Source organism: Primulina eburnea, chromosome 12 (assembly GCF_022965805.1).
Source record: "Primulina eburnea isolate SZY01 chromosome 12, ASM2296580v1, whole genome shotgun sequence".
Lineage (NCBI taxonomy): Eukaryota > Viridiplantae > Streptophyta > Magnoliopsida > Lamiales > Gesneriaceae > Primulina > Primulina eburnea.
The window spans coordinates 34,658,850-34,684,179 of NC_133112.1; the positions used below are offsets into that span (position 1 = coordinate 34,658,850).

Sequence of the window (25,330 nt, forward strand, 5' to 3'; positions counted from 1 at the left end):
GAGGTATATCAACGAAGACCCTCTCGCTCTGACTTCGTTTTCACCGGTCCCTTCCCTCGCTGACTACAGCACACAATCTACGAGTTTATCGTTTAATATTTAACTTTCAATTTTATTCGTTATTAATTTCTTGACAGGTGAAGTACTCGAGAGAGCCTGATAACGCCACGAAATGTAGGTTTTTCGTTTAGTCGCAAGATTTAAATCATGGTTTTTCTTGGAAGTGTTTCTCCTCATTTGTTATGTGTCCATCCGTAGCCTGAAAATCTAGGGGATCTGATCTCCGAGTTCATTTCAAGGTATGTTTCTTTTTTTTGGTTGTTTTTTTTCCATATTTTTTTATTTTGTATAGATTTATGAATTGGATTGTGTTGTTTCTTATTCAACTTTGTTTAAAGTTTTGAAATTTGTGTGTGCATGAGCTGTGTGTCATGATTTTTGAATACTCGCTGTTAATCGAGGTTCATTATTTGTATTTGAGTATTGGGTCGATTATGGAAGGTTGGACGTTATATGTGGGTAGTGCTTCCACAGGATTCGGGCCATTGATTTTAAAGAAATTGATGGACTCTATGTATGTGTGTATAAATCTGGGCCTTTTGATCATTTCATGGAGGCAGTGTCCCGCAAAGTAGGATGAAATCTTCCATCGATTACTGAGTTATAAAAGATTTTGCAATGTTATTGGGTGAACCTCTTGAGTCATTCCAATGACTGATGGTTCAGTAAACGATGCTACATTGATGATTTTATGCCATCAATTAATTAACTTAGCATTCAAGGGAAAATTTTAATTTTAAAATATGTTTGTTGGTGAAGGTGATAGGAATTGGTCGAACATGTACTACCTTAGTAGTTGGTACTACCTAATGAAAAAAGCAGGGATCTGTTGTCTTTTATTGAACAGTTACCTCGTAAACTTCAGGAACAGAAAATTGCAATGTTGTTAAGTGAACCTTTTGAGATATAATGATTATTGGTTCGGTAAATAATGCTACAAGTTTAAAAGTATATTTCTGCAAGAGGAAATTTTGTTTTATCTTGTAAGCAGATGGTACATTTGTTCATGCAGCATTAAGCCATGAGTTAGACATTCAAAATAATTTTTCGTGAAACCGGTTAAACATTTTGGTAAAACATTTAAAAGATATGTAAGTTGAATATGTAGAAACATTTTAGTTGAAGCATTTTATCAAACATTTGGTATGTAATATTTTGGTATTTGAAAGACACCTAAAATGCTTCAACAATTCATTTTTAAAACAATAGAAATGATAAGTAAATGCAATAAATAAATAAACACGAATTTGTTTATGGATGTTCAGATATTAAGAGCTCCTACGTCATCCATTTTTCCTCTTGGGAAGTATCCACTAGAAGACTTTGATTTATGTAACACCTTGTACAAACTCATTTCAACTTAGGACTTATCTTTTGTCTAATTGAACCTCGTAACACACTCGATTGTAGGTCACTCATAACCTCACAATCCACATAATGTTTAACGTCTCTTATGCCAAGACTTTAAACACAATCTTTAATATCTTTGTGTGACGACTCACCCAACTAAACCTACCCGGTATTGGGGAAAGGACAATATGCGGTTAAAAAGAAAAAGAAGCTTAACTCTTATGTATATGCGTGGGTGATTTTGTGTGTGGATTTAATCCATTACAGTGTATTTATCTCAAATGTATCCTCGCACTTGGACTTGCTCTCATTCTAGCAAATTTCTTCATGTAGGTTGTCCATGCTTTGAATCCCTTTTCAAAACATGTATTTGATCTTCAAGATGTGATATTTATAGGCTCCAACAATGATATATACGTTAGATACAAAAATACGACTGTCTGAAAAGTTTCTGTACTTTTTTGATATTCAAACGGTGATTTCTGCCTTGATGGACATTTTCCCGATCCTAAACTGGTCATTCAGTTTGGCTTCTGGTCAGCTGGTTCAGTTTGGCTCCTGCTCAACTGGTTCAATTTTGCTCCTCTTCTAAGCTGTCAGTTTTGCTAATCTGCTCAACTGACCCTGCTCAACTCAACTTGCTCAACTGACCCGCTCAACTGAACCAAATTGATGAGGTTTGCTGAAATCAACTTTGCCGATTTCAGTCTGCGCAGAATTCGTATCTTTATAGTCATTTATCAGTATCTTACTCTCTAATTCAGACTTTGATTTGTGAATATGATTTTTAGATCATTGTATTAGCTTCGTAACACATACTGAATTGTTTCATTTGGATAAGCGAGCTGATCAGGCCGACCAAAATACCACAACTGCTCATACCCAACTGATTGATGTTTTCGTGCAATCAGTTTGGTCATTAACTGTCAGTTTGGACTAGATAACATTCGATTTAGCCCAATTGACGTGAAATACGACTTGTCCCAAATTGAGTTTTCTATTTAGTCGTTTGACGACTGGTCATTTGCATCACTAAGCTGGGAGATATTATTGGTAGACTGAAGCTTGCCAGATGTTCAGTTTGGCTAAATTCGAGTTTCCGGTTTTATCTTGAATATCAACTTCACACTTAAATATATATGTTGATTGGAAACACAAGAACAAGTTTTATTATCATTAAAATCAAGATTACTTGCGTTTCTCAACCCAACAGTTTAATATACAAAGTTATAACTAAAAACAACTTTCATATTTTCCATAGCTCATGAAATCTCATCAATTTTATAAGGATTTTATTTAGTTAAATCGAATCTCATCAAATTCCGTCATATCATCAAATACCAATTCGATTTTGAAATTCCGTCATTCCAAACATTAAGATGATATTTCAATTCTAAATTCCGTAAAATCTCATTTTTTCCATGATATTAGTACACTGATAATTTAAAATTGATTGTACAAGCACGTATTGCATGCGAGTGTCAGTAATTATATACTTACGTATAACACAGAGTAATGTCTTTCGTTCGATGCCAAAGAAACAATTTAAGATTCCCTTGCGTTACATATTAATTTCAACAATGGGATGAAGTACTTGACAAAACGAGCTACTAATTAGTAATTAATGATCATCTTTATTGCCATATATGATAAGAATTAAAGTGATAATACAAACATAATAACAAAATTATTGCAAGTTAATTTTAATAAAATTTTAATGATTTTATAATAAATATTTTGAAAACTATATTGTTTTGTCACCCTTGAATTAACTTAAATGATCAGATTAATAAAAAATTATGTTAATTAAAATATCACATTCCACCTGCAAATGGATCGCCTTGCTCATAACCAGGTAGACCATGATTTTGGGCCTGGGCTTCTCAGCCAAAATAAGGCAAGATATTTGAACCTGGGCTATCGGCACAAATCTATCCAAAATTCACACGTTTTATAATAATAAAGACAATATTATATCTTCTCCGTCTGTTCATATAAATGGGCACACTTTTTCCGTCGCCTTCTCCGTTGAGGCGCGTTGCTACTGCCAGTGGTTGTCATCGGCGCAATAGTTCTGCCGCCTCACCCTGCTCGTTTCAAGCCTCAGTTTTCACGCTTCACCTGTCACTCATCACCGCCGTTAACAAGGTAGAAACTTAGCTCCAGAATCAGGGCAGGAAATCACCTTATCTAGGTATTGCTGATTCTTGCTCTAGTTTGTATGATTCTTTGTTATTATTCCTTATTTCGGAGTTATGGAGAAGCAATGACGAAGTACCTGTATTTAGTATTGAAAATTTGCATGATTTTAATCATGTTTAGATTTTCAAAATTCATTGGAGATCATTCATTAATTTTCTTTTTGTGAGAAGAGTTGACATATTTCTTCTGAAGTTGGGGTACCTCCCTGTAAAGTTGGTTTCCGGAAAGTTAATTTCCTAGACGAACCTAAATCACCCAAGCCTAAAATTACATGCTAGGTTGAAACCATAATATCCAAACTCCATTGCTCTATTTATTCTCTATTTTTTTTTACCTGTTTTTACTGTATGTCATGTGAAGTGGGACTTATCTGAAACAAACTTCATTCTTTGCTGTTCAGTTACGGTAAGGTGATACCGCATCACCACAGTTTTTTATTTTTTATACAGAGCATTGCACAAGTAATACAAGAAAACTTGTCAGCTATACATTAGAATTTGGTGGTTAAGTTTTTGTAATAGAAGTGGTGGTATTGAAGTTCGGAATGGGGGCTGAGCACGAGGACAAAAAATCAACAGTGGATGCCTATGATGCGAGGAATCATGGTGAGCGCTCTGGGGGAATTTCTACTATGGATTGCAGCTCTATAAATAACCCAAATTTATTTCCTGACACGAGTACGCAATTTAATGTCGTTGAAAACCCTATGGAATCAGAAGTAGAATCAGAACAAGATGTTGAAATCAATGAGACTTGTGAAGAAGGCGATTCCACTGATGATGATGAAGAAGAAGAGTGCACATTCCTGTTTCAAGGGGAAATGGACCCTATGACATTTGTCGAAGAGGACAATGCCTCTGAACTTCAGCCCTATCAGCGACTTGAACAGATACAAAATGACTATGAGATCCTGGCAGCCAAGAAACGCCGCACTCTTGATCACGAAATATGGTATGTAATATATTTTTAGCTGTGACATAGTTCATTTTGCTTTGCTTGATTTTACAATTCTATGTTTATCAATAAATTTTTTTTCTCGTTTAAAAAATTAGTGAAATTCCAGCGAAAAGGTTTAGGCAGGAGGAGTTTCTTGGAGCAAGCTTTGAGGAAATAATGGAGACCCTCAATTTTGGAATGAAGAAAAAGTCAACAAAGGTATCCATAAGTTTCTTACGTAGTTTAAACTCCAGTGTGTTTCTCAATATGTGTATCCGATCATTTTTTAATTTATGATTTCCCTGTATAGCGATATCTTGTGATATTTTCTTGAAACTTCGTTTTAACATAAATGGAATGATCTATCTTGGTTCCTTATCATAAAGTTGGGATATACACTTGAGTACCGCTACCCTCTCACTGTTTACAATGATTTCTGGTTGTGCCATTGGACTATAAACTGGGAATTCATGGCGCCCTTTTGGATTCTCAACTTGAAATCCGAATTGTAGGCTTTCATTTCATATATTTTCCTCCAAGAGCCAGTGTTATGTTGCAATAATTTCTTCATTTGTTCTACTGTAGTTGCTTTCTTTCTTGGTGTCTCTTTAATGTTTTTTGGAGAGAAGCCTGAAGTTCATTGTTGCATAATTGAAATGAAGTATATTTGGTATCGTTAAAATTTCCTTAAGATTAATATGTTACACTATGGAGTATTTAAACATTCAATTTTGGCACTGATATCAGTCTAAAAAAAGGGGAAGGAAAAAGGGATCAAAGAACAAAGTCAATCCAGAGGTGACTCGAAAACTTGGTGATGCAACACTCCACTATGCATATGGCCATTTTGAAGAGGTATATCCTCTCTCACTGCACCGTCTGTCTCCAATTTTGTTAATAGATGCTTTTTGTCTTCCAGTTTTCCATATTCCAATGCATTATGGGACCTTACTGTTATTTTCCCATTAAATTTCTGCCAATGAAGATGGAATAGTAGCAGTTTTGTTTTGATTTTTGGCGTTGTAAACTGACTTGGGATTTTCATTTTCTTGAGAAATGTGTGAAGTTTCTGCTGTATCATGCATGCTAATTTTTGGATTTCTAAAACAATGAACTTATGTTCTCTGTAAATGTCCTAGGCTATGAGCAAATTTTGTTGGCTCTCTATAAATTAGGCAATAACGACCTTATGGATTTTTGATTAGTTTCTTATGTTCTAAATGCAAAAGTATTGATGCTGGTTTGGGTTGGTATCCTTAGTCCTTGTTGTCTCTTTCCATTTTTATGACATTTGTTATGGAATGCCATTGCTTGGTTCATTGTTTGTTTGTGTATGTAGGTAAAAGGAATCAGTTATCTTCCTAAGTTGAGCACAATACCTTCTCTTTCTTGATAATTAGTGATTTCTGATATTGCTAGAGTATTTCTATGGATTGACTCAATTTGTGTTTTCTATTACTGCTTATATTTCTATATTGTAGGCCATATGTGTGTTGAAAGAAGTGATTCGCCTTGCTCCGAATCTGTCTGCTCCATACCATCAGCTTGGACTTATTTATAAGGCAATGAATGATAGGAAGAAGGCCTTGAATTTCTATATGATTGCAGCACATTTGACTCCGAGAGATGCTTCTTTGTGGAAACTCCTTGTCACCTGGTCAATGTAAGTTCCCTCTCTTAGTTTCGTCAATCAGCCTCTGAATGTTTTGGTTAACTAATTGTTTATTCCATTTGTTGCGCTTACATGTTTGTGATTACAATTTCCATCGTTCTATAAAATTGCATTTTGACTTATTGCATTTTGACTTATTTGCGTTAATGTTGTTTGCATGATCAATCACTATTCAGCAAGATAAAGGTTTTATAATTGTATAACGAGATGCACGAGGACCAAATGCTCATTTGATTGTACAGTTTGTGTCCAAAATTATTTGTGTTTATTTTCATATGTAACTGTCTCAAAAGAACCTTTTTCATGCAGAGATGAACGCCGAGCCTTTTTATTCTGATAATTTCATGTTGCATTCAACTTACGATGCTCCGTGTGTGAAAACATAATCAGATATGAAAATAATGCAAAATGTACCAGGAAGAGTTGCTTTGATATGAATTGCAAAGTAAAGTGACGACCTTGGATAGCATTGACGCCCTTATGCCACAGTTGAAAAGGCTTGAGATTTCTACAATTTTATGCTATAATTTTGCCTTGGTATGTTTTTGAAGAAATAAGAATTTTTCTGAAGGGAAGTAGAAAGTAGAGACGGATAATTTACTAACTTATCTCTGTGTGAACAGTTGATTAGAACATTAAACATTTTGATGAAAAAAATTATGTGTAGTCTAAACTAGTCATTAGAGCTAACAAAATATACTCTGTGTGAGCAGTTGATTAGAACATTAAACATTTTGATGGAAAAAAAATGTAAAGTCTAAACTAGTCATTAGAGCTAACAAAATGTCGCCCAAATGGATTTGGTCTACATTTAACTCAATTCTAAGTGGGCTCTATGATTCATGATGGAGTGGATTTTTCCTAGATCGGTCATAGGCGCGAGATATGTTTTTTATAGATTTGGGTCTACCTAACGGCAGGAAGTGTAAGATTTTTTTGGAATGAGATCATCCATTGTGTGTTTTGGTCCATTTGGCTGGAGCGGAATATAAGAATATTCAACGACAAGGAAGACTCTTGTGATGAGTTGTGGGAGAAAATCAGATTTAGAGCGGCCGCTTGGTCAAAAAAGTTGGCAGACTTGGTCATTTTAATATTTCCGATATAGTCGGGGATTGGAGACTTGTTTGTTTTTGACGAAAGTATGGACTACTGTTTGCTAATTGCGGATATCTTATCCGCCTCCTTGTATTATCTTTGTTAATCTTATAAAATATTGTTTCATATAAAAAAAATGATGCCTTTGTACAGTCGTGGTTAGTAATTTTGTGATTCCATATATAAAGCAATATTGGATCCATTTGTTCACATTAAATACATGCTTCCAAACGTAAAATTTGTGTTTGCTTGCATGATTAGTATCCAAATTGTGTTTGCTTGCTTGATTAGTATCCAAAGTTCTGTTGAATGTGCTTTCTTTTACCCAAGTTGGGTTAAAATTTTCAGATTAAGTGAGTTGTTGACTTCCGATTTACATTACCTGCAGAGAACTTGGGGACAAAAAGCAGGCAAACTACTGTCTTGGCAAAGCTATAACAGCAGATCCTGAAGACATTGATCTTCAGTTTCAGCGAGCATCTCTCTTTCTTGAGCTTGGAGAGCATCAAAAGGCTGCTGATTCGTATGAGCAAATCTCACGCCTTTATCCTGATAATGTTGAAGTTCTTAGAAAAGCTACACAGGTTCGAATTGATTTGATTGCTGATTTTTTGCTCTTTGAGACAGCAAATTTATTTACTTGAGTTCAACTGAAGTACAAGTACTTAAATTTTTCTTATCAGCAGCAATGATCATGTAGAGATTATTACTGATTTCAACTCCTTTTTATCATATTATATTATCACAGACGAGTGAGAGGTTTTCCAAGTCAGAAATGAACTTGAATTTTCTTTCTTGTTTCAGCTTTACCTAAAATGTGGGCAAAATGAGCGAGCAGTCTGTATTCTGGAGGACCATCTCAGGAATCACAATCACATAGACGATCCTGTTCTAAGTTTAATAGATATGTTAGCTTCAATACTCATGGAAAGCAATGCATATGCCAAAGTTCTTGACCATATCGAACATACACAGAAGGTTCACTCTGCTGGAAAAGAAATTCCATTAAGTTTAATGATCAAGGCTGGAATTTGCCATGTTCATCTGAGACAAATGGAGAAAGCAGAGGTTTGTCTATGCCTAATATTGCCACTTTCTTAATACTATCTTACCTTATTGTTACACATTATCCCGATAATTCCTTGTTTAGTCATATGTTTCAACCACTAATATATAAGGGACACATGGAGATACTTTTAATCGCAACAAAGTATAATTATCTGGGCAGTTTACATTGGTGATAGCCATGTAAATACTTTTGAAATATTCGTAAATAAACTTGTCTGCATTTATTGATGGGTGAAACACGTGAATTAGTCAGGTAGATTTTGGCTATATTACTTTGGAATCAAAACACAAACCATACATGTGCATTTATGTGGTCTTATGAATCTTAGTTATGACCTCCGTCGAACAATTCAACTTTGCAATAGTTGTTACACAAACAAACCCTAATGCTTACTATTCAAGAGTCTGCTGTTTAAAGTCAGAGAACGTATCATACCAGTTTATACTTCATTAGGATTTTCCTAGGTTTGTTAGGATTCGTGTTTGGTATATTTTCTACTAGTTTTTCTCATTATTTCCCAAAATATAGAAAGAGTAAGACCTTTGCCAGGTTACAGGACTGAGACAGGTTGAGATTGACCTTCCGTGAGTGTCTCTTAGTAGCCATCTTCATAATCCTCAAAACAGTCGCATATAGTAACCAACCGGATAGGGCCCAACGCTGAATCATGGCCTTGCTAGTTCAATCCATATCTGAATGCTACCAAGAATAAAATCTCTAATACTTAGTAATCATGAAATTAAAATTTACTACTTCCGATGTAGTTATGAACATGACGTTTTTTTTGCAATGATAACCTAATAGGAGTGGTTTTAACAATCTTTGAGCAATATCACATTTGTAATGTTGTATTATGCAGCTTGTCACTATCCATTATTTCAGATTCTTTTGCGTATAATTTAACTTCTTTCTTGATTCTTTTGTGGTTTTAATCTCAAGTAGGACTGCGATTGTGTCTGGACTTTTAAATTTTTAATTCACTTGTATGCATTTTTTAGATTGAGAAATTAATTCATTAATAATATCTGGTGAGAACCAACCCCACATAAGGTTCAAGTTTTTTCTTGGATCGTGCCGCTAGCTGCTAGGAAAATTACCGACTTGTGTCTCTTACAAAAGAGATGGCCTACTTGTGTATCATGCCCGAACTGGTGTACGCTCTATCGGAAAAAATATGAGAATCAAGATCATATACTTATTCACTCTGCATATCCGAGGAATATATGGTGCAGAGAGTACTACGGGAGATAGGGTTGGAGTGGATTTTTCCGAGAGCGGCGCGGGATATGTTTTTGATCGAACCTGGTTTACCTAATGGTAGGAGATGTCGGATATTCTGGAATGAGGTCATTCACTGCATGTTTTGGTCGGTTTGACTAGAGAGGAATAGAAGAATATTCAACGACGAGGCAAAATTTTGCGATATCATGTGGGAGAGAATAAAACTTATGGTGGCAACATGGTCTACAAAGATAGCGGAATTCAAGCATTTAACTATTTCGGAAATAGTCAGGAATTGGAAATTGTGTTTTTATTGATATTAATGTTTTTTTACGGTCTTTTGTCTTGCGGATATCTTATCCGCCTATAGTGTAACTTTCACTAAATTTTAATAAAATTGAGCTTCTTATAAAAAAAAGAAATTAATCTTTTGTCACTCTCTAGGTTTTTGAAAAGCTATAGGTATGTTTGCGTCAAGTACCTGAGCTGTGAGATGGTGAAGTGTTTGGTTTCTGAATAAGTCATGCAATTTGAAAACCTTTTTTTTTGCTTTTACTCATGTTTCCTGCATGTGCTGGTAGAAAATATTTGCTTGCAATCAACACAAAACATGCTAATAGTTTTAATTAGGAAAGGAGTTTGAACAGAGAACCCGTGTATTTGCTATTTATTCTTGTCCTTCCTTGATAAAGTTGATTTTCCATTCAATTCAATGTTATACATTTTCTCGATCCATGCAAAATTGCATCGCAGGCTTTATTCAGTGCGTTACAAGCAGAGCACGCATCTGCTCACCCTCAGTTAATCATGGACGTTGCAGACTCACTAATGACTGTTGATCAATATGAATCTGCATTGAAGTACTATATGATGTTCGAAGGAGAGGGGAATAAATATAATGTAAGGAAAATCAAATATTCTCATGATATTTAGTACCTTTTTTTGATAAAATATTATCAAGCCAAATAAAATTGTCAGTGCTTGTTTCTTCAATGTTTTGATGATCATAACCATGATGCTTCTTATTATTTTTTTGCTAGTGCTACTGCTTATTATTATTTTGCTTGTGCAATAACTTATGCATCTGAATGTCTTCAGAGAAGTATCTTAGAGCACTAGGATGATACTGACTAAGGGCTTTTTGTATTCAATTCATCTTAAATTTAGGGCTATTTACATTTGAAAATCGCCAGGTGTTGTGTTTCTTTGAAGAAAAGAGCTCAAGCTATTGATTATTATAACAAAGGTAAGTGAATCAAATAACGAAGTCTAAAACTTGTAATTGCCTGGTCTTTTCTATGCTTCACGTTGTATGTTGTACACTACTTTTGTATTGTTTCACTGAAGTATATGATCAATTTAAATTGTGTTCAGCTATTCAAAAACTTAATGATGGTGTTGATGCTCGGTTGACTTTGTCATCTCTTCTTCTTGAAGACGGTAGAGAAGATGAAGCAATCTCTGTGCTGTCACCTCCGGTAGAAGCAGGTATACTTCTCTCTTTTGGCCTTTTTTAATAGGACATCTTATCATTTATCACTTTCCTAGTAAGTGGTGTGTTGTATTTTCAGAATCAACTCTTGCCCCAAATTCAGATGTGTCTAAAGCATGGTGGCATTGTGGGAGAATAAAATTAAAGCTTTCTCAAATTTATAAAGCTAAAGGGTCTTGTGAGGCTTTCGTAGATGTAATTTTTCCTGTAATTCGCGAGACTTTGTTTCTTGAATCAGTTCGGCGAAAGGTAACGTTAAATTACATCCCCTCTCCCTGGTCTATGTTCTACCCATCTGTGTTCTTTTATCCATTGTCAGCTGACTTGAAATGAAACTTCTGTGGATAAAGTTGTTTCTTGTTTGTTAATTTATGAATGTTCTGAAAGAACTACCTTCAGTTATCTGAGTAGTAGTACCAAAGTAAATCAATATATCAATTCTCCATCCTTGCTACACACGGTTGAAGGCTTTGCCATCAATGGTTCTTTCTACTTTCTAAGCTAGATACTTAATGTCGAGAACCTGTGATGAATTAGATTATTGTAAAAGTCATCTTTTTTTTCTTATCAGCATACCAAGTACTTCAGATCTCATAGAGTTCACATTTCATGCTGCTGCAAATCTTGAAATTTCAGAATTACTGTCACATTAGCTGAAGGGATCCAAATGGCAGTTCTTCCAAATTATTCACTCCCAAGAGAAAAGGTTTTTCTGTTTGGATGTGAAGAGTTACATTATTGCAAAAACATCCACAAGTTGCTAATTTATCTCTCTGTTTCTGGTAGGGAATTGTGCATCTAGAAGTTGCCCAATAAAAAAAGATTACATATCAAATGACAAAATAGAAAATTTTATTTGGACACAAAAAAAATCATTCGTGACCTTAGGTGTGGGATGGAACCAGAGCCTTCAATCCTATTTAATTCTCTGCGACGGAACCAGAGCCTTCATATTACAATAGATACATCGTGGCGATTATGCCCTACATTTGTTGATTTGTGTTCCATTCTTGATGAGCACATTTAATATTTAGTAGTACCATAATAATTTTAGAGTTTCAAATCTTCATTTGGAATCAGGTTAAGCCCAGGAAACGATTGTCTAGAAGTGTTCTTTCAGAGAGGGCTAAAGTACTGGACGATCATCAGACCGGCCGCGTATTTCACAGATTTAGGCCCGTAGCCTCATCTGCAGATTTGTGAGTTTTTTGGCTGAACACATTTCTAGTTTGATGCCTTAATTACCTATCTATCCATCGATTGACCAATCAATCAATCCATGGATAGGTATATTAGATACTTAAGAGGAGTAAATAATAGTGATCATTCGATCCTTGCTAGTTGTAACTACAGTTACCTGCCAGTGGGACATAATTTTCTTCATGTCAATAAAATCGTAGTATCAGGCAGCATTTTAAGTTGGAATAGTGGCAATGATGAGACAGAATACTTGGTAAATCTACATTCATTTGTTATAGTTTAGTTCTATAATTCACTATTAATCTAATTGGCAATTGTATGTTAGTTTATTATTATTGACGTGTAACTAGACCATCCTTTACATGGGCGATATTGTCTCTGTCTGCAGCAATTCTCCTAAATATGGATTCCGAAATGCCAAAAAGGGGAATTTACAATTTTTCCTTTGTCAATGTGCTGATCCCAAGTCCTGACCAAATTTATGGTGGGCCTAGTTGTGGCTTACAAAAATTGAATTCAGTATGCTCTAGTGGCTGAATTCTATACGTGGCTTTTCTTAGCCCTACTAAAAGTAGCTGCCTCATAATTGTTTATGCTTCATATATTTGCTTTGGGATGCGATGTCCTTCTATGACGACATCCAATCTAAATACCGACTCGAGATGTGTCTATGTCAGCAGGAGTAAACAATAAGAGTAAAAAAGAATGAATTGCGATCTTTTTTTGCATTAGTCATGCTTTGACTCCTTGATGTTGGAAAATACTTTGCTTGTGTGAGTCAAACCCTAAACATGTTATGGCTTGAAGATGTTACATCTGCGTATTAAATAATTTAATGAATGTTCCTATAAGGATAGAAGCTGTCAGAGAAAATAGCTACTGCTATGTGATTATAGTTTTAATGTTGGAATAGGTCTAAAGCCAGCAGGGCAAAGAAATTGCTTCGGAGGAAAGATGCAATAAAGGAAGCAAAAAGGGCTGCAGCGTTGGCTGCTGGAATTGATTGGGAGAGTGATGATTCCGATGAAGAATCTCCAGTAAGGAATCAAAACTGTGACCTGATTAAATTATAATTGTTCCCTTTTGGATTATATAGATATGACCTACTCACCTGTTTTTCATTTTGATGCAATTAATAACTGGTTCAGCGATTGTGTCCGGAACCCCCTTTGCCAGATCTTCTAAAAGATGAAGGGCATCATCATCTGATTTTAGATGTAAGCCTCCAATTCACCATCTTCTTCCCACTCTACCGACCCTTTGTCTCATTTTTTCAAAGTTTGGTTTTGTCTCTCCTATCTGTTTCAACGGCCATGTTCCAGTGAACCTGCACCAGGTATCAATGTTACTGGATCATGTTGGCATTTAATATCTGTAGACCTAAAAACTTACTGGGGCTGATCAAGTTCACTAGGATAAGATAGAACTTGAGAGGAAGAAGGGAAAAAACTTGTAATTAGAGCTGTTTTGCCCTATATTATCTCTGTTGTGCAATTATGTATTTATTTGTCAGATTGCCTTCAAAGAACATAAAATCAAGAAACGGCTTCAGAACATTTTTTTCTATTTCTTGGTGAGCCAATCTTAATTTGATGTTGTAATCTGTAAACATGATGTGAATCTCAGTTACTTGTTAGCCTGCAGGGCGAGGCATCGAGTAGCTTGAAAGAAATTGCTGCTAACACAGATATATTTTAAGAAGAGAAATACATAGTAAACAGGAATGGAACTGAAGGTCCTGCTAACATATTTCCTTTGCATTGATAACATTGACAGCATAAGGCATTTGGTAAATCATTTGAACTTGAACACAAATAAATATTCAGAATATAAGAAGAGCCGATTAAAGATAAGAATTAGATTTGATTGTGGTACTTGATGCTGTGCTATATTATTTAATCATGATTACTTCCACATGTTTCTCTTTATATTTTCCTAAATGTGTTCATCCCTGGTTAGAGTTTGATTTTATATATGATCTTCCATTAACTCTGTTGTGTGATTAAAATTTTCTTAGTAAAATCAATTTCTTTAGTTATGCAAGTCATTATCATCCTTGAGAAGGTATTGGGATGCATTAGAGATCATCAATCTTTGCTTGAAAGTGGAATGCAATACTTTTTCTGCTGGGATGAAGGAGGAGCTTCGAACTCTTGGAGCTCGTAAGTCTTGAAATTATGAAATAATTGTAGCTACTTTTGTAGATCTTCCTTCATGTTTGGTTCTTTTAATTCAGTAGTGACCTGGGCTTCGTTATTACTTGGGAATAGGTGCATTGTAATTTTTTAAAAGTTCTAGATCATTTCCTCGTCTTTGAACTTGTAGGAATAGCATATAATCTTGCTGATCCTGCAAATGGGTGGGATTGCGTGCGGTACCTTGTCAATCAGCATCCTTACAGCTTTGCTGCCTGGAGTTGCTACTACAAAGCAGTATCAAGGTAACAATGCCCCTATTCTACATTTATTGTTGTTTTGCTAAAACATATCTATTTGCATCTAATAAACGATGTTAATCAGCTAATGGTGTTTTGAAAAGGTTAGCCTTCTAGGTTCGAGAACTCTTAAGCTTGTTAACCACTTTACATTTCACTGTGAAGTCAGCGTGAGACATGTAACAAGATACCCCAGCAATATATCGATTTCAGCATGATAAATTGTGAGTTTATGGCTACTAATATAAACTTCCATGAAGCAAAACTCTATTTGGAGTCGTTATAAGACTCGAGCTTGTATACGATAATTTCCAGTTGTATGCTCTCAGTATCCAGTTACGAGTTGTTCTCATTGTGGAATCACATGAGTAAGCTACATAAAACCTCTCCCCAGTTAATCCACATCCCACTTTGGTAAAAAAAATCCTTCGATTTCAGACCATTTTAAAATTTCCATAATTGGATTCAATCGAGTTTTAATTTTGAGCTTTCAATTCAATCTTGAATGCACATTCTATGAACCCACTGAAACTTAGTCTCTACAACTAATTGTAATGATGAAATCTTATGCATGTCATGCACATGATTAAAAAAGTTTTGATTTATACATTCACATAATTTTTGTTGATTTGCCTCTGGTCTCTTTTTATTTTTATTTTTTTTCCTGTTGTAGATTTGGTATTCGATTCTCGAAGCACAATAAATTCCTACATAATATGCGGACAAAGCACAAAGATTCTGTACCTCCAATTCTTATTTCCGGGCATCATTTTACCATGATTAGTCAACATCAAGCAGCTGCTCGAGAATATTTGGAAGCTTATAAACTGAGGCCTGACGATCCCCTTGTCAACCTCTGTGCTGGTATAAATCTTTTGCTAGAAAACATCACGTTGAAAGTTCCAGATATTAAACGCCAGTATTCTTTTTGCTTGAAGTGACTCTGGAGATGCTCTAATGAAGCTTTTCATTTTCTTTAGGTACTGCCTTGATAAACTTAGCTCTAGGCCACAGACTCCAAAACAAGCACCAGACTGTACTTCAAGGACTTGCTTTCCTCCATAACAACGCCCGGCTTTGTAAAGATAATCAGGTTTGGCTGTATTAAGACTTGAGATCAAACGATGTCTATAACATTTTGCTCAAAATCGGTATTTATCTGTTCAGTTGTCTCTGGTGATTTAGGATTTTGAAGCCGGTTATGTGTTGTTTTTTTCCCCTTTCACATAGTGTGTGGAGCAATAAAGTGACCTTGAACTTCAATTGCAGGAATCGTTGTTTAACATTGCTCGGGCATATCATCACGTTGGTCTAGTTACTTTGGCTGCTATTTATTATGAAAAGGTTTTGGCAATCCATCAGAGCGACTTGCCCATCCCAAAACTTCCAGATGAAAATCAAGATACAGATACTAAAAGTCGAGGCTACTGCGATCTTCGGAGAGAAGCAGCTTATAATCTGCACTTGATCTATAAGAAAAGTGGGGCTTCTGATCTTGCTCGGCAGGTCTTGAAGCATTACGCTGTCGTTTGATGCGGACAGCCCCCAAGCCACTGTCCTGTGTGTATATATATATATATGCCTTTGCAGGGAATAATATAATTTGTCCATATGAGCATCACTCACATGCCTATTATTAATTATTTTCTTTGAAAAATTCATTTATTTAAAATTAAGATGTAAATTGAATCAGTATAACATAGACATTTTCTCAGACTTTTTTACATTTCAACTGTATCAATGCTGATATGATATCCATCTTCAACAATTGAATAATAAGAAATCACAATACTACCCCTTGCAATCTTATTTTCGTTTAAAAAACATATGAATTGGGTTCGAAAGGATATAAAGGTCGGGAGGATAATTTTGCCCATTTATATTGCACGCTGCCTATTCGCCATATCCACGAGAAACTGCAACTTTAACCAGCAACTCAATCAGCCGAAGTGGAGCTGAAAAGAAAGGGCTGTGATCACTTTCCAAAGTGTAAACTTTAGATGGCTGCCATTTCTTGATCATGGCGTTTTGCTGATAAGATCTGAGGATTCGATCCCGTGACGTCTTGATGTATATTCGTGGTACTTTATCCGAATCCTCGGTCTCAGTAAATGTAGCAGATTGTAGAGCTTGAATTGGTCCTGGCTTTAGAAGCATTGCTGCTAGGCATGAATCCTTGACATATAATTACCAGATCGATTCAATTAAATCTCGAAACAAGTACGCTTTTAAACAAATCTCGTTTCGCGAATATGAATTATGTATTTTTTTTAAGTACAAAAGGATGAACAAAGAATGTATATATAACCAAGCCGCAGGCTTATTTCGTACGTCCTTGGATTTATAATCATGGAATATACTCGAGCAATTATATCACACATTTGTAATCCTTGTCCGTTAAGGGTTTACTAATTTCTTTAGTTGTAGGTAAATCTAGGAATTTTACCAGAGGCCAATCGATTCGTTACATCTGGTAAATCTCTCATTTGCTTTTGTCCTTCTTAATAAATATATATATGAACAAACAAAAGTGGGGTAAAAAGTAACTTTACCTCTTGAGGTGACATATGGTAAATAAGTTTGCGTTGTAATTGTTTTTTAACCATTACACTGGTTGGGGGATGATCCTGTCCCTAATCCGAACCAAAGATCATACACCTCGTCGAGTTCTCCAAACTCGGATACATCAGGCACTCCCTGTTATAAAAATAATAATATTCTCATTAAATAATTGGTCACACATTATTTAATCCTATTTTAAAATCGATAATATCGACAACAAGATATTTATTAGTAATTGTGAATTCGAAATAAAAGAAGTATTTTTAAAAGTTTGTTAAAAGTGAAATTGAGCCTAGGAAAATTTTAATTCCAATAATATATATATTTAAATTTATTTATAGTCATGAGATCTTTTGGCGCGATTTCACCCAGAACTTTTTAACAAAATTATCTTCTGAAAAATAATAGAAAACACCCAAAAAAAATTATTTATTATAAAGAAAAATATAGTCGTATCCATGATTTTTTTAGGTAATAAGAATTAAGAAAACAACAAGTGAGTGGCAAGAACACGTGGATATATAGTACATTGTTCAGACACGAGAGCAGGAGACAAGCATAAATTGTTGACAGTTGTTTGCAATTAATCACAACCGTCCAATTAAACATAGCCATCACAATGACTTCCGTTGATTCTGTTCACAAATTTGACAATTATTCCATATCCTTACTATCATAATTCCTGTCTTTTTATTTGATATCCAAACTCACACGGTTTCATTAATCTTCCACGACAAAAATTTGTATGAGACGGTCTCACGGATCATATTTTGTGAGACGGATCTTTATTTGGATAATCTATGAAAAAGTATTGTTTTTTATGCTAAGAGTATTACTTTTTATACTGAATATGGATAGGGTTGACCCATCTCACAGATTGATATTCGTGAGACGGTCTCACATGAGATCTACTCCTCCACATGGTGTTTTAAATTATCTTCTAAATATAATTATCTTTGAGCTGTTATAAAAATTATCTTCTAAAATATAATTTTTTTATAAAACGAGAATTATTCTATCTTATAATTATCAACTAAACAAAAGTTGACTTTTTGTTTTTTAAATCTCATCTAGCTCTTGATCAGAATGGGGAATTCTTCTCCCATAGCCTATGAGTGAAAAGGCAATGTAGACATGATAATTTATTAAAAATCTATTTTTATGTATATTTGAAGCTCATTTTTTAAAAATAAATTTGAGAAAATATCGTAAATAAAATAAAAACAATGTTCGATTTTTCAAACTATATATGTGGACAACACATTGTTGCAGTGTAGTACTAAGTAAGCATATATTGTATAATGAAGTAGATGGAGAAAATGAACTTACATCTTTGACATCTTCATCACTCGCAAAGCCACATTTCAACATGGTGGCTCCGACAAACACCGCAGCCTTTATCTTCCTCCCAAACTTGTGAATCGCCTCGCTCACACTAAGCCCTCCAGCACTGTGCCCCACCAAAATCACCTGCAAGTTCCAAAAACAAAAACCCATCTCCAATCATGCACCAATCACGCAGGAAAAACACACACTAGACCCGTATCTGTGCGTGTGTAGAATTGGTACTGCTGAACCTGCTGACCATCTTCCAAGGACTGAAGGAATTCAACGAGTGGCCTGTTGTAATCTTGAAACGAGAGAACTGTGTTAGGATCGGTTTGGTCGATTCCGGCGCTTGTGAGATCGAGACATGTGACTCTGTGGCCTGAATTCTCCATCACACACTTGATCTTGTACCAGCACCAGGCGCCGCCACCGATTCCATGGATCAGCACGAAGTGTGCTTCCGGGGTAGGTGTGATTGCTGTTTGCAAGCTGTTTTCGTTGATTTCTAGGAGCCCTTCTGCTAATTCTTCTCCCATTAGTGGTTTTCTGATTCAAAAGTGCAGATTAATTGAGAAACTTGTCATATATATATGTTTGTATTTGGAGTTGTGAATATATGTACGCATGCAAGCTTGGATATGTATGTATATGGTAAATTTATACAAAGAATGGTGGATATATAAATTTCAGACGATCTTCTCATTTTGTATATATTATATTATTATACGAACATGATATTATATTTACATGACTTTTTCTAAGTCTATAAATTGGTATAGTAAATTGGCAATATTTTTATTTTTCGTCGTTCAATTAATTAAATTTCAGTTTTAGTTTTAGTTTTTTTTTTTGATGGAGTGTTGAGATGAACATGACAAGAATATTTGACACCAAATAAACAATTATCAATTTTACATCCATAATATCTATCTGTATTATAAGAAAATGAGAATAATTAATTGTATCTGTCGTCACCTATTCTGATATTTATGAACTTATATCACACTGATATTTAATTACTAATATAAAATTTTAATTAGAATGTTATTCTAAGATTGCAGGCCGACAACCCATGTTTTTTAGTGATTTATTAAAATAAAAATGTCACTATTTTGAAAAATAAAATAAACAAACTTGTCACGGGTCGTTTTCTAGACACAAAATATGGCCATCCAGCTGTTTCCATTAATCTATAAATATTTTAGTGCCAAAAATTACTTTGGATTTTTCTCCAATATATATATATATATATATATATATATATATATATATATATATATATATATATATATATATATATATATATATATATATATATATATTATTGCTTAAAAAGAATTCCTGCCGTTTCTCCACTTTGAAGCTCCGGATTGATTTTTAAATTTTATGGAAAAATTATAATTTTGGTTATGGCTTTATTGTGATGCAGGTTCTTTAAATAATTAAAATGCAATATTAATTCATTATATTTGTATTTTTTTATTGTAGTCTAAATTTTTACTATTTTCGTTGATATGGAAAATATCATTGCTGACGTAGACCCCATCGAAAAATAAAAGATATGGGATAAGACTCTATTCAAATGACTAAATTGGTGCACAAGTGCTTAAATTGAATAAGATTTTTAGCTTTTCCAACTATCTGACTAAAATATATCGTTTGCCTTAAAACGTGGAAAATATATATTTTTTTCTTATATGTTATTATTGAAGAGAAATATTATCTCTTTATTTAATTGATATAATTTCTTAACTTAAAATATTTTCCTAATATTATCTTTTTTTTGTTTATTTGATTGTGTTAATAAGTTACCTTGTGGAGAAAAACTCGAGGAGAGAGGATGTTTAAAAAGAAAAAGGAGGACATTGACGAGTGCCGATACTTGATCAATCATACACTCACTTTCGCACTTCGTGGAGTTTTAGAGAAAAATATTATCAACGTTGTTGCTGCTGTGAAGGGTGTTGTCGTGGTGCTGATTCTGGTTTTTGTTTTGTTTTGACAGTAAATATTTAATGGACACATCACTTGTAAACGCAGCACTTCGACCACCAATCCTCGACGGAACCAACTACAGCCTATGGAATGTCAAAATTAGATATTACATAAAATCCATAGATGAAAGGGCATGGCAGCGTGTCATCAACGGGTGGACTTCACCGATGATGATGGATCAAGATGGTGACAGCATGTCAAAGCCGGAAACTGACTGGACTGCCGATGAAGTGCAGAAATCTAATTATAATTCGAAGGCTTTGAATGCTTTATTCACTTCAGTCGATATTAATGTGTGTTCAGTTTGATGACAAACTGTACTTCTGCTAAGAATGCATGGGATACTCTCCAACGACACTGTGAAGGTTCTGAAAGTGTGCGACGAACAAGACTGAGGATGATTACTTCCAAGTTCGAGATGATGAGGATGGAAGAATCTGAGAAAATACTGGATTATGATCGTCGCTTGCGGGAAATTGCTAATGAGGCATTCAGCCTTGGAGACCCCATCTCTAATGAACGATTAGTTAGCAAAGTTTTCCGTTCTTTGCCCGAAAGATTCAACGTAAAAATCTGCGCAATCGATGAGACTAAGGACACATCTCAGATGGCTCTGGAAGATCTTATCAGTTCACTTCGTACCTTCGAAATGAACATGGACATGCAGAAGAAAGATAATGGGAAGACGATTGCATTCCAAGTCTCAAATGACTCTTATAATGATCTTCTTCAAATATCCCAAGAGGTTAATGAATCGGACCTTTGTGAGGATTCCATCACCTATATCACAAAGAAATTGGGAGATTATTTGAGAAGGATCAGGGACAAAAATAAGTCTGAGCAACCATCAAGGTTTCCGAGTCTTCCAGCACCTGAAAGACCACAAAATTTTCCTGCTCAACAACAATTCCGACCAAGGAATGAAGGCAAGGGTCAATATAATTCAAAGAAGTATGATTCGGTGCAATGCAGAGAGTGCAATGGATTTGGGCGCTATGCCAATGAATGTGCTAACAGATTACGAAAGAACAAGGGCTATAATGTATCCCTAAGCAATGAAGAATCTAATGAGGAGGAGAAATCAAATGATGAAAACAATCACACCTCCTTGAATGCATTGTTGATAGAAAAATGTTGGCTGCAAGTGAACCCGTTAGGTGTTGCCACACCTAGGCGCAACACGTGTTCAGAATCGGTTTGTTTAAAATCTACATCTTTTGGAGATTCGAGTGTAGATGATGATTTGGAAGTTGATGAAGTAGAAACCACTCTTGAGAGTGTACAAAAACTGTATGAAGAGTTATATGCCGATTGGACCAAAAGAAACAAGCTTAACTCAACTCTCATGAAGGAGAACACCGAACTAAAAGTTGTGGTTGCTAAACTTGAAGTAATCCTAAGAAAAAAGGACTTGGAACTAGGCAAGACCATGGATGAGCTTCAAAAGGCAACTGAGACCTTGTCCAAGTTTAATTCGAGCACATCCAAGATTGATTCCATACTTTTGATGGGAAGAGATGACAAGAAAGGCTTAGGCTTCAAAGACAGTGTGTTTGAAATTGGTAAATGTTCAAAATCAGCAGTCTTTGTGAAAGGGAAAGTTGAAGCATCCACAAAGTCACAATCCATACTCTCAATCAAAAGTTCTCCACCAAGAAGACAACATGCTATATCTGTTCCTAAGAAAAGAAAATGCAGGTATGTTTGTCACTACTGTTATAAACTCAGGGATGACTGCATGAAACAAAAGCTGAGGTGGATGTTGCCCCGAATGTTGTCCAACATTTCCCGCAACACCTCCAACCGTCGACCTACAGTAAGACAAATTTCGGTACCAAAGGTAAAACCTTGCTGTAATGTTGTCTACACCTCATTGAAAACTAACACGGCAGGTATTTGGTATTTTGATAGTGGAAGCTCACGCCATATGACAGGATCACGAGAACATCTAACTGATTATGTTGAACAAAAAAGTGGTAGAGTAACCTATGGAGGGGGAGCTAAAGGAAAAATTGTTGAGAAAGGAACATTGAATGTCGAAGGACTACCAACGCTTCATAATGTGTTTCATGGTGAAGGATTAAATTCAAATTTGATAAGCATTAGCCAATTATGCGATGATAATTTATATGTCAAATTTGATAAACATACTTGTGAGGTTTTTGACATATGCATTATGACAGGAACAAGGTCTTCGGATAACTGCTATCAAATAGGTGAGGAACACACATGCAAACACGCACAAGTCGGTGAGCTAGACCTTTGGTACCAAAAACTCGGTCATGTGAACTTCAAAACTCTGAGGAAATTGTGTAAGTACGATGCTGTTCGAGGCATGCCTAATCTATCATCGAGTACACCATATATTTGTAGAGACTGTAAAAAAGGTAAACAAACTCGTGTGTCACACCCCGTGTTGCCATCATCTGGGACAACACGTTGTCTCGAGTTACTTCACATGGATCTTATGAGTCCTATGGAAGTTGAAAGTTTTGGAGGTAAGAAATATTCCTTAGTATGTGTAGATGACTTTTCACGATTTTCTTGGATAAGTTTTATTAGGGAAAAGTCAGACACTTTCGATGTCTTTAAACAATTGATCGTGAGGATTACAAACTTTCAAATTTTGAAGGTGAGAAGGAAAAAGACTGAACATGGTAAGGAATTTGAAAACTCTTCATTCTCATCTTTTTGTGACAAGAAAGGTATTTCACATGAATTTTCTGCTCCAAAGACACCACAACAAAATGAGATAGTCGAACGTAAGAATAGAACACTTCAAAAAATGGCAAGGATGATGTTGACTTCAAAGTGCATTTCAAAGCGGTTTTGGGCAGAAGCCCTTAACATCGCATGCCATATTTCAAATAGGGTGTATTTAAGAATTGGTTCGACTATGACATCGTATGATGAGATAATTATGGGAAAGAAGCCTAACCTTAAATATTTTCATGTTTTTGGTTGTGTGTGCTATGTTTTGAATGACATGGATCAACTTACAAAATTTGATTCAAAAAGTGACAAGTGTTTATTTCTCGGATATGCCACCAACAGTCGTGCTTATCAGATGTCTAATCTTAGAACTAGGACTATTATGGAATTTATTAATGTTGTTTTTGATGATCATTCAGATCTGAAAAAGAAAACTGTCGAGGATGATGTAGATGACTTGCTGGAAATTTCTACTTCACTGGAAAATATGGATGTTGCTCCAGATGTTGCAACACCTAACACAACACGTGACATTGAAGTCACTGAACCAGAGGATGAAAAATAGAGTGATGATGATAGACAGAACATTCCAACTAAAATTCAGAAAAATCATCCATCATCCCAAATAATTGGAAGTGTGCATTGAGAAGTCCAAACCCGAAAGAAAGAGAAAGTCGACTACCGGAAGATGGTTGGACTAGTGTGCATGAGCACCATGTACTCACATGTTAGTTTTTCATGTTTTATATCTCAATTTGAGCCCAAAAATGTTGATGATGCTTTAAAAGACGATTTTTGGATTAATGCAATACATGACGAACTTGAAAAATTTATTCGAAATGATGTCTGGAATATGGTTCCACCTCCTGACCATGGTAATATAATTGGTGCAAAGTGGATTTTTAAAAATAAAACTGATGAGTTAGAAAACATCATAATATAATTGGTGCAAAGTGGATTTTTAAAAATAAAACTGATGAGTTAGAAAACTTCATTCGAAACAAAGCAAGGTTTGTTGCTCAAGGGTAGACACAAGTTGAGGGGGTTGATTTTGATGAGATATTTGCTCCTGTTACCCGCATTGAGTCAGTTCGACTATTGCTAGACATTGCATGCTATATGAGAATCAAACTTTTTCAAATGGATGTTAAAAGTGCATTTTTGAATGGTATCTTGTGTGAGGAAGTATATTTAGACATCCTAAAGGATTTGAAGATCCACATCATTTGGATCATGTGTACAAGTTGAAAAAGGCTCTCTATAGTTTGAAGCAAGCACCACGTGCTTGGTATGGCAAATTGACTGAACATCTACTTGAAATTGGTTTCAAATGAGGTGTGGTAGAAAAAACTCTTTTTATTCAAAATTCAAAAGGTGACATTCTTATCTGCCAAGTCTATGTTGATGATATAATCTTTAGTGCATCCTCTAAACAACATGCTGATAATTTTGTTGTGTGTATGTCTTCTACTTTTGAAATGCGCATGGTTGGTGAGTTGAGTTTTTTTATTGGTCTGAAAATCAAACAAACGTATGATGGTATTTTTCTATGTCAAAGTAAGTATGCCAAGAATCTAGTCAAGAAATTTGCAAATGAAAACACCAAGCATATGAAAACTCCTATAGACTCGAGTGAAAAACTGTGCAAAGATGATGTTGTCGAAAATGTTGACAATACCTTATACCGCAGCATCATAGGAAGCCTTCTGTATTTGACAGCCAGTCGACCTGACATCATATTTAGTGTATGCTTGTGTGCTAGATACCAAGCCAATCCTTAAATCTCTCATTTAAAAGCTGTTAAGCATATTCTACGTTACATAGCTGGAACAATTGATCTAATATTATGGTACACTCAAGAAACTAACTGCAATTTGGTAGGTTTTTCTGATGCTGACTGGGCTGGTGACTTAGATGATAGGAAGACTACATATGGAGGTTGTTTTTATCTTGGCAATAATTTGATCTTTTGGTATAGTAGGAAAAAAAATTGTGTTT

At 35.1% G+C, this 25,330-nt stretch overlaps 3 protein-coding genes and 2 non-coding genes across 11 annotated transcripts; 4 read left to right on the forward strand and 1 right to left on the reverse strand.

The window, feature by feature from the left end:
• The first annotated feature begins 17 nt into the window (after positions 1–17).
• LOC140806976 (uncharacterized) lies at positions 18–16,279 on the forward strand. Of its 7 annotated transcripts, XM_073163569.1 has the most exons (22): positions 18–174; positions 259–299; positions 4,062–4,217; positions 4,329–4,563; positions 4,665–4,767; positions 5,296–5,403; positions 6,030–6,211; positions 7,707–7,902; positions 8,123–8,386; positions 10,362–10,508; positions 10,776–10,854; positions 10,983–11,096; positions 11,180–11,349; positions 12,181–12,299; positions 13,214–13,337; positions 13,449–13,517; positions 13,814–13,873; positions 14,336–14,462; positions 14,626–14,740; positions 15,408–15,598; positions 15,715–15,827; positions 16,004–16,279. In XM_073163569.1, exons 3-22 carry the CDS (start codon positions 4,157–4,159, stop codon positions 16,265–16,267), a joined length of 2,841 nt encoding a protein of 946 aa, XP_073019670.1. In that variant the 5' UTR covers positions 18–174; positions 259–299; positions 4,062–4,156; the 3' UTR covers positions 16,268–16,279. The 7 variants fall into 7 exon arrangements, 6 of the variants coding, with proteins under 6 accessions (XP_073019670.1, XP_073019666.1, XP_073019669.1 ...); XM_073163565.1 differs by having other exon boundaries at positions 4,062–4,563; XR_012112607.1 differs by lacking the exons at positions 18–174; positions 259–299 and adding exons at positions 3,391–3,604; positions 14,900–14,958 and having other exon boundaries at positions 4,062–4,563; positions 16,004–16,100.
• Positions 627–743, forward strand: LOC140808561 (small nucleolar RNA snoR74). Its single transcript, XR_012112978.1, has one exon. It is a non-coding gene; the product is annotated as a small nucleolar RNA snoR74 (small nucleolar RNA).
• LOC140808560 (small nucleolar RNA snoR74) lies at positions 873–1,002 on the forward strand. The gene has a single exon (XR_012112977.1). It is a non-coding gene; the product is annotated as a small nucleolar RNA snoR74 (small nucleolar RNA).
• A 228-nt stretch (positions 16,280–16,507) lies between the features above and the next one.
• On the reverse strand, positions 16,508–19,289 carry LOC140806977 (methylesterase 17-like). Its single transcript, XM_073163570.1, is given in 5 exon segments — positions 16,508–16,909; positions 17,287–17,367; positions 17,369–17,431; positions 18,626–18,766; positions 18,874–19,289. Coding segments are annotated over 5 exon segments (855 nt in total). The 5' UTR covers positions 19,162–19,289; the 3' UTR covers positions 16,508–16,627.
• Positions 19,290–20,927: 1,638 nt separating this feature from the next.
• On the forward strand, positions 20,928–23,897 carry LOC140806850 (uncharacterized). The gene has a single exon (XM_073163370.1). It carries the CDS (start codon positions 20,928–20,930, stop codon positions 23,895–23,897), a length of 2,970 nt encoding a protein of 989 aa, XP_073019471.1.
• The last annotated feature ends 1,433 nt before the right edge of the window (positions 23,898–25,330 follow it).

Bases quoted from the DNA above. Each gene is read 5' to 3' on its own strand.
- LOC140806976 (XM_073163565.1), top strand. From the start codon at position 4,157: ATGGGGGCTGAGCACGAGGACAAAAAATCAACAGTGGATGCCTATGAT. The intron at 13,874-14,335 runs GTGAGCCAATCT...CAATTTCTTTAG, and splicing joins ACATTTTTTTCTATTTCTTG to TTATGCAAGTCATTATCATC. The intron at 15,828-16,003 runs GTTTGGCTGTAT...CTTCAATTGCAG, and splicing joins GGCTTTGTAAAGATAATCAG to GAATCGTTGTTTAACATTGC.
- LOC140806850 (XM_073163370.1), top strand. From the start codon at position 20,928: ATGACAAACTGTACTTCTGCTAAGAATGCATGGGATACTCTCCAACGA.